Raw genomic sequence first — 9,373 nt, 5'->3', positions numbered from 1 at the left:
TTTTTTTTTTTTTTTTTTTTTTTTTTTTTTTACGACGTCGGTGAAAGTCGTACGCGAGCGGTGGAATTTCGCTTCTCGCTCTTTACACGTCGTCGTAAAAAAATAGGATATCGCGAGGATCCTGGCCGACAGCGAGGTCGTTCGTTTATACGGGCAGATCGACGACGAAATCGTGTCCTTTCGTCAGTCGTGTCGACAATCGACACACGCGGATAGGATAGGTTCGCAGAAAGGAGTCGCAGTTAATTTTTATGGACGCTCGTGTAAAATTATAGCGGAGGATATAAATACGAGGGGGATATTTGTTTTTATGGGTTAACATTTGCCGATTTCATGAAAGCGTACAAGTATAGGCAACTTAGACATCTTCTTCCATCGATTAATCTAAAACGATTTCTCTTCGAAATATTTTCTCTCAAATGCTCAATAATATTTATCATAAATTTATTAGAAACTCGTAATAACGTTTTAACACTTAACATTCGAACGATCGAAATAATGATCGATGGATTTCATATTTTTTTTTTTTTTTTACGATCATATACGATAGTATGTTAATGTTTTTAAAATTATTTGAGATAGTTAACCTTTATCGTAACACTAATCGTACACGTAAAAATAGCTATTTAAATGCTACAATAGATATTAGACAAAAAATTAACTCCATAAATTACTTTAACAATTTATCGTTCGAAACATAATAATAATAATCGGAAATAATTGTAACGGAAAACGAATCAATTAGCTACGAATAAATGTTATTCAAACATTTTAATAATTAATTATTTACTTAACTTTATTTTTAATACTTCGAATATTTCGACGAATTAATGCCCAACTCTGTTCATGCCGATTGTTCGAATGTTAAGTTAGATTAATTTCTCTTACTTATTTTGTATCTTTTGTAATTATTACTACATTGTACAAAAATACACAAGTTCACCACGTAAAATTTCCTCCTCGACAAACAAAATCATACTTACGTTCTCTTTGGTCGAGGAGATCTGCCGCCTAGTCCTGCCGTGATAGACCCGCGGTCTGACCAACGTGTGCCTGCTGAAATCTGGGGACGGTCCTGAAACAGAGTCGACCGGTGGAAATCGTTAGAGAAATCTTCTCTTCTCTTCCTTTTCTTCGCATATTTTAACGAAGTGGACCAGTTTCGAGGGAAAATCTGGGATAACAACCGGCTGCAACAGAGAATGCTCGAAACAGAGAACTGCATCCGACACGTTTGCTCGATGGTAATTAAATCGAGAGAGAAAGAGGCCTTGACATCGAAACGAGCAAGCTAGGATTTTCTTCCGTTTTCGCGATAATCGATTTTAATATTCGAAAGAAGTTCATAGATATCAAAGAAATGTTATGGTTGTGTACACACTCTCGATAATTTCTTGTCGAGAGAAAGCACGATAAATGGTTTCCAATAGATTTAAAATAAGTAGATTTCTCTACAAGTATTGGATTTGTATCCAAGTTTCTATAATTCCGAACAGTGAGCAAAACAGTTTGAATTTATCGAGGTTAAAGTAGAAATAAATAGATTCAGTTGACCCTTCATAACATCGCGTATGTATCATTTTTACTCAAGAAGTTTCTTTATGGTAATCTTCACAAGATCGATAAAAAAGATCGATAAAAACGATTTAAGGGAAGATTTAAGGACGAAGAAAATCGAGAAAGAAAAAGGTGGAAAATTGCGGGTAAAATTATTCGTGCCGCGTCGCAACTTTTGATTATCGAGGATCGAAGACAGGCCTTCCCTTTAAAAGGAAGCTCGAATCCCAAATACGCGGACTAAAAATACTCTCGCCAAGCATCGATTAGGGGAACCGCGTTTCGTCGGCCAAGTACGTTATTCGGCCTTGATCGAGCTGGCTTGCACTCCGCATTCGTCTGGTTCCAGTTATCTTCTGTCGAGTGGTTGCGAGAAAAAAAGCTCGTTCCATAAACCGGACGAGGGTGTGCGTTCGAAATAGGAGAGGAGAGGGCTTGGCTCGTCGAAGCGAGCGTGGGCCTGGACTAAGCGTAGGTAGGCATCGAATAAAAATGATTAAAATTATCGTTCGACTTTTATTCGAGAGATGTTGGAAATGTTCGAGAAAAATCCAATATATATACATACACGTCCAGAAAGAAATGCGAAGAATCTGGTTTCCTTTTGTTATGCATAAAATTCGCGATAAAAAAAAAGAAAAATATCAAGGCGTTTATATCGTTGCAGGCAAGGAACTTCCTCGCGCAAATAACTCGCGTTTCTTCGTCCGACAAAGTTTCCCCTTTGGACGGCTGGAATTTATCAAGGAATTCAGTTAGCCCGGATTTAACCGAGCGTCCGTAATTTCCATCCCCCCGAACGATGGAAGAGTCAAATTACCCGGGAGTCGAAGAAATTCTGTTAAATATTCCGGAAACCACCTCTTTTTAACCGGCCAAATTAAATATTTTCGGATCGACGAGCCTGTCCTCCGACGTAAACGACGTAACGAGACGAGACGCGTGCTACTTCTCCTCCTTTGGCTCGAATAAAACGGAAGAATGATGGGGGATCGAGCGATCGATTGAACGAGGTCCTGCGAAGGCCGGTGGTACGGCATTGATCGAGAAAGAGAAGTAGGTCATCGTGGAATTTTGATCGGCCGTTTAAAATCGCGTATTACGGAGCGGAGCCAATGCCGCGAACGGAATCGTCCGGCACATGTGTGTTCCGTTTATGGGAACGAGATTGACGTCAAGGGTGACCAGGGAAGAAGGGGCGGTTCGCAAAAAAGATGGACCAAATGTACGGGCCCCTTCGATGAGGAGAGCAACTTTATCGCTTGACGCAAACGATGCTCCCAGAACTTACAACTTTTCTCTCCTTTCTTTCTTTTTTATCTTCTTCTTTCTTCTCTTTCTTTCTTTCTTTCCTCGAGCTCTTGCACGATTAATCGTCCCGCTGGCCAATGTGAGGATCCTTTTCGTTTCGGCTCATTAATAATCGATTAATAATCGAAGCGAAATTTCCGCAAATCACGATGAAACACGGCGTAATAAATGTTCGATGCGTTAGAGGTAATCGTGTCATATACGTGTCGTATACACTTGGCCACGGATTGGCCGCATCGCGTCGTTCGTTTGCGGACGCCCCCATTGGTCCGGTCCGAATATTAAATTTTACCAGATTCGTGTCGAGGTTGGATCTTGCGGCTGCGTTTAAATTCGAATAACGCGGTTGGTAGCCCTGATACGGATACGTTGCGCGCAAAGCACGGTCGCGTCGCTGTATCCGCCGTGTGGACGCACGATTTTCCATCCCAACGATCTTCAACGGACGCAGAAATCGTAATTTCGTTACGTATCAATCGCGAAAGAATCGCTCTTGTACTCTTGAATCGTATTGGTGAGTATCAATAGGATGGATTGAAAACGCATTTAATTCGGGATGGGTTTAATTGGGTCGAAGCAGCACAAATCCATAATTACTTCCCGATTGTCTAAACGGATTTAAAGCTATTCACCCGTTACGAGCTACGATTTATCGTTAATTTCCTGTCCAATAGGAAATCAAAACCGGTCGAATCGTGAGATTTTTCACGCAGTTCGGTGTTCACTTGGCGTCACAGGTTACTTCCTCTCCTCTTGCATCGTGCGTAACACATTGAATGAAATTAAAAATTTGCGTACCTTTTTTTCTTGAACCTTCGATCTTATAATAGAGATTTAAATTATTCAAAATTACTTTCCCCGATATTACCATTAGGGCAAGCGTGAGAAAATATGAGAGACGTGGAAAGTATGGTAACGTAGGTGTGAAAGGGCCATAACGCGGTCGGTAACGACGCTACAATTTTATCGCTCGATTATATTCGTGCGAGCGTGCACGCGGCATTAGCGTGCATGTGTCATTGCTCCACGTTCTCGAAAGAAATTCGAGTTAATGACAGAGATCTAGAGCGGGTAAAGCCACCGGGTAAAGCCAAATAAAACTTTCGACTCGCTTGGAGAGCACATTCGTTCGATTCGGTTGATCCACTCGTTACGGTCGCGGCCATGAGAATCGATGGTGAGAAAGAGAAAGATAGATAGATAGATAAATACCGGTGGAGAAAAGTATAGACGGGGAAGAAGTTCGTTGAATGAACTTGTCGGTGGAATCGAGTCTCGCCGAGTCGAGCGGAAAACGCGAAATAGAGCGACGGAGGAAAGTTTGAGAGACGCTGGCCGGCGTTAACTAGATGTACGTGGTGAAACTCGAGGATTGGACGCGAGCAACAAGGGGAGAGGACGAGGGAATTAGCGACGGTCAATTAGGTCGTCGTTAATTCGGTGTACGGCGCACATACGTGCGTGCATCGAGGCATGTGCGAAGGCGGATCTGCATTTCGTGGGTTCCCATGCCTGCTATCCCGATTTCACATGTGTTGCCGAGGGAAACCTTCGCACCAGCCTGAGAAGATTCCACTGAATTTGGCCGATCGGTTTCAACCATCGCCTTTATCGCGCGTACAAATGTCGATTCGCTGATTTGCCACCGGAAAAATATGCCGACGAGAATACGACGAGAATAGTGTTTGTTATTTATATTTTCTCAGATTTCACGCGTGTTCCGTGGGAAACGAATGAAAAACATTCCTCAATCCTGAGTTTGGACCGGTTTCCGTTCAACGACCTTTTTCACGCGATAATTTACTTTATCGCGTGAATCAATGTTGATTCGTCGTTATCACGTGGCCATTGAAAGCTAGAGAATTGCAACCGAGCAAAAAGGGAACGACAATTTTTTTTTTAATTTTCTCGAATTTTCTATGCTTCAAAGAAAAAATTTTGTACCATTCTATAAAAAAAAAAATTCCTTCGAATTTCATCGATAGATTCCCCGTTCAACAGATATGATCCATTTTATCATCGCGCGAATCAATGTTATCATATGCCATTGAATATCAGAAAATTGCAATCGATGAAGAGAATTTTTTTATTATTTTTTTTTTTTTTTCAAATTTCACACATTGTTCCATTTCCAAGAGAAATTTCACTGAATTTTCGTTCATCGACCTACGATTATTTCCTTTATCCCTTTATCGTTGATTCACCGTTCTCATATCCCATCGAATACCAGAAAATTACATTCGACGAGAACAAACGGTCGCATTTTTTAGCAGCAAGAGGATTCTCTTAAATTTCTCTCTTCTCTCTAAGTTTCGATTCGATTTACAAATTCGATCGTGTAACTGCCGACCATCGACGAGAATGTTTTTTCTCTCTCTCTCTCCCCCTCCCTCCCTTACGAGGAGAGAAGTTTCTACGAGGAACGTTACAGCTCTCCCCGTGGCTAGACGCTTTCGAATTAATTGCAACGTGAATGAACCAAGTTGGGCTTTAGTGAATGGACCAATCAGAGCTCCATTTCTGCACTGCTTCGCCGATCCTCGTCTGCGCTCGTTAGTCAATTAAACTTCGTAATTATAGCTCGTACGGAGGAGAGGTTCTGATGGGGGCTGACGATGCGTGACTCACCACGGATGTTGTAAATTTTTCAGATATTCCGTCCTATGTATAAATTATTTTAGAATGGTATACATTCTTACAGTGTACAGTGGCGACGAAAAATATAAATAAGAAGAAATGTCTGTACGTATTATATTTTAATACAAAATTCACAGGGATTAAACGATCGAGCTGCGTCAATATATTCTATTTGCTTAAAAAAGAATAAGAGAATAGTGTTATATAAACATTGGTCCATATGTAAGCAAATGCCTTATAAAAGTTATAATAAAAAATATGAAAGCTAAAGTGAATGGCGAGTTCGTACTTTCGGAATGTAACAATAAGACGGCGAGGTATTTACGAAATTTACTTTAACCATGTTTATTGTTTGAAATAGTCGAATGATTAATAATTTATTCACTGAAAGCAATATAAAGATGAAACTCGACGACAATGATAAATTTCCCTAAAATGTCATAAGCTTGGATTCATAAAGAGGCATTTGGAAACATAAACTTTATATAACCTTCTTTTCTTATTTTTATTTTTCGCAGAACATAATCCGGTACGATTTAATCCAAGAACACTTTGTATAAAATACACGATGAAAAATTATATTTCGAATCGAAAAACCGGATATTTATTATACCTATATACATGAATTTCAATACCTCTTCTATTATCACACTAATTAATATTTGCACGATAATTAATAGCATTTAATCGACTTTCGATAAATCTAAATTGAAATTAGAATTCCTTCGAATCATTTCCTTTTCCTCTCGATAATCAAAACGCGATAAACTTCATTACGTCTCTGTATACGTTTATAATCCATCAATATCGCAACCGTCTCCGTTCCTCCGTATTAATTATCAATATCAAATATTACGGTGTTTTCCTATTCCAGAAATAACGCCTCTCCTCCTTGCCCATGTCGCAACAACAACCGTCTCCGTTCCTCCGTATTAATTATCCATGTCAAATATTACGTTACACTCTCCCCCATACAATCCTCAACACATATTTTTAGATAGCTGCGCCCCATTGAATATCACGATTCTTTCCTCCCTTCCTCTCTCTCTCTCTCTCTTCCTCTCCTTCTTTACGCCGAAGCGCATTTTCCGGAGACGATTCAGCCGCGTTCATCGGATTAATTCGCGCTCAGAGCAACGCGAGCGTGAAATCGATTTATCGTCAGACCTATTCCCCCCCCTCCTCCTCCTATCGACCCTACCGCCGCACCGACAATTCACCTTCAGCTCGAGCGCATCTTTTCCGCACTCTCGTATATGTATATGTATATATGTATATGTATATGTATATGTATATATATATATATACACATCCAGCGTCCGAGCCGTTCGCGGATAGAATTTCAATGCGGCCGAGACCTTTCAACGAGCCTTTCAAGCTTCCCCCGTTTTCTCCGTTTTTAATTCGCTAATTCTTCTCTCTCCCTTTCTCCCAACGTTTCCATTTGCTGCACACCAAAGTCTTCGCCTTTGTTTTCTCATAATCCCAACGGATAATAAAAATTAGTCCGCCTGCCAGTCAGATCCGTTCGGCCGACGTTTCTCCATCCGGATTTTCCTTCCGGATCTTATCTTTCTAACGTTTCTTCGTTCCTTCTTCGCGCGAGTTTACGAAAAAGGGAAAAATTCTTTAAGTAAGTGATAGGATACTCGGTTTCCAAACCGTTCTTCCAAGGGAGGATCGAGGAGGATGCGAAGAGGATTCGAAAGGCTAACGTTTATATATATACTTGCATTTCGATTTCACCGTTATATCGATTCAATTTTTCACTCGATCCCCGCCGAAATAGAATTGAGAGTCCGAGTATAATTCTATTCGTCGAATATTAGCTTCGGTTTCGATTTGTCCATCGGTCTATCTCTTCCCCCGTTATCGCTTTTTCATTCCGTTTCTGTTTCGTACAAAATTACAGTATCGAATGTATGTGTGTATATATATATATATATGGGGAAAAGGTTCGTTGATATTGGAGATACAGGGTTTGCTGTTAATTCACGCACTCTCCAAGATTAATCAACCAACGGAGGAAGAAAATTGATTTCGGCGAGTCTCTCAATTTGAGAGATATATCTATCCGTGAATCACGAGATGCGCTTCAATGTCGTCTCCCTCTAGTGAATTTAGTAGAAGAGACAAGAAGAGTGAATAAATTTCTCCACCGTCGGAAGAGGTAGAAAAAGGACGTGTGGTCTGCGACGCGTTCGATCGACGAGAGCAGAGTTGGACATTAACCTAAGTTGAGAAAAAGTAAGTTTAAAAATTATTTATTATATGAAACGTTATAACATTTATTCCTAGCCATTATAATCGATATCCCCTTTTCGTACGATATAATAATCCTCGTTTACGATTATTATTACGTTTCGAAGAATAAATTATGGAACATATGTAACTTTATCCGCGTAATTTTATTATTCGTAAAACTATTAAAATTTCCCCCCATCAACCGTCGAGACCGTTCGAGTTCGTCAACGTGGCTTCGGGTTAATTGCCGCGAATAAACGTCAAGTGATGACTTTCGCTTCTCGAATTACACTTTGCTCGAACAAACGTCTCGAGTATACGAGTATACTTTTTTCCATCGTTTCTCCAACCGAATCGACAACGATCTTCGTAATCTTCGTTCGCTGCGTTATTCGAAACTGGTTGCTGGTTCGTAACGCGTAACACACGTGTGTGTTTACGTTCTCACTGCGACGAAAACGGTCGGAGAATATCGTACGTGTGAATGGACGGAGAAGCGGGTCGCGGCGATATTTCGACAAATTCGAGGGAGGAGAGAAAGAGAAAGAGAGAGAGAAAGAGAAAGAAAGCTCGAGCTGGCTGGCTGAGACGCGCGAGCGGGAAGTATTTCTGATTCCCAAGGAGAGCAAGGGAGACGACGGTGTTTTCCTATTCCAGAAATAACGCCGCGCCTCTCCTCCCTGCCACGAGATCTCCTCCATCCTTTTCTTCCCTCTTTTTTTCCCCCCTTTATTTCCGTCCCGGTTTCTGGTTCCCGTTAATTCTCACTTTCTCACACCGGCCATCATCTACCGCCCATCAACGGAAGCGGATTCTCTTAATGAGACGAAATACGAAATAATAGAAGAAGATCGCTCGAGAAGACGGCCGAGCCCAGAATGCCCAGAATTTCCAATAATTTAATTCGGCCACCATATCGAGGATAATAATTTCGACAAATTCGATATCGAGGGGGAGAAGAGCTGGAAATTTCGCGCAGTTTAATTCCAGAGGACATCTTTCAATTCCATAATTTTTTTTTCTCTCTCTCTCTCTCTCTCTCTCTCTCTCTCTCTCTCTCTCGAACAAACGCAGGAACGGAGATGGAATTGAAATCGGAAATCGGGTCGTGTGTCCAGGAAAAGCGTAGGTAGCCCGTCCTCGTCCATTATCTTTGCCTCGTCTATATTATCTGCTTCACCTCGGATAACGTATCTTCGTTATTGCCGTATGTACCGAAGAGGAATACTCGCGGCCTCGGAGCGAGAACGATTCCTCGTTCGAGAAACTCCGATTGTGCCATCCGATGTTCGATAACCGGGAGCGAGCAAAAGTGATTAATCGAGATGGTAATTAGACGTCGTTAAGTCGACGGCCAACGTCGACGACGACACTCGCCTCACGATGAAACGATGAAAGTTTCGAGAGAGAGAGAGAGAGAGAGAGCGGTTGCCGACCCATTAGCGGGATAAGAGCGAGCGCGGACGCCCCCGCACGAATAATGGGTTTTCGATAACGAGAGGAGAACGATTGTTCCCCGCACGATTATTTTCGATTTCGTGTCGACCGCCTCTTTTTAACGATACGATACGGGAGAGAACGCATTTTTTTTTCTTTCTTTTTTTCCTTCATACTTTGGCAATAT

The 9,373-nt window shown here is 41.3% G+C and overlaps 1 protein-coding gene across 1 annotated transcript in view; it reads right to left on the bottom strand.

Moving 5' to 3' along the window:
* The window catches only part of LOC122713060, a 44,704-nt gene that overhangs the window by 17,921 nt on the left and 17,410 nt on the right, over positions 1–9,373 (bottom strand). The window contains exon 2 of the mRNA XM_043933195.1: positions 984–1,075. Within this exon, the coding sequence (XP_043789130.1) occupies positions 984–1,075 (92 nt within the window). The remainder of the gene's footprint in view (positions 1–983; positions 1,076–9,373) is intronic.

Source organism: Apis laboriosa, unplaced genomic scaffold (assembly GCF_014066325.1).
Source record: "Apis laboriosa isolate Shangri-la unplaced genomic scaffold, ASM1406632v1 scaffold21_cov150, whole genome shotgun sequence".
Classification (NCBI taxonomy): Eukaryota; Metazoa; Arthropoda; class Insecta; order Hymenoptera; family Apidae; genus Apis; species Apis laboriosa.
Note: the sequence above shows the minus strand (reverse complement) of the source record. Positions and strands in the feature narration are given on the sequence as shown.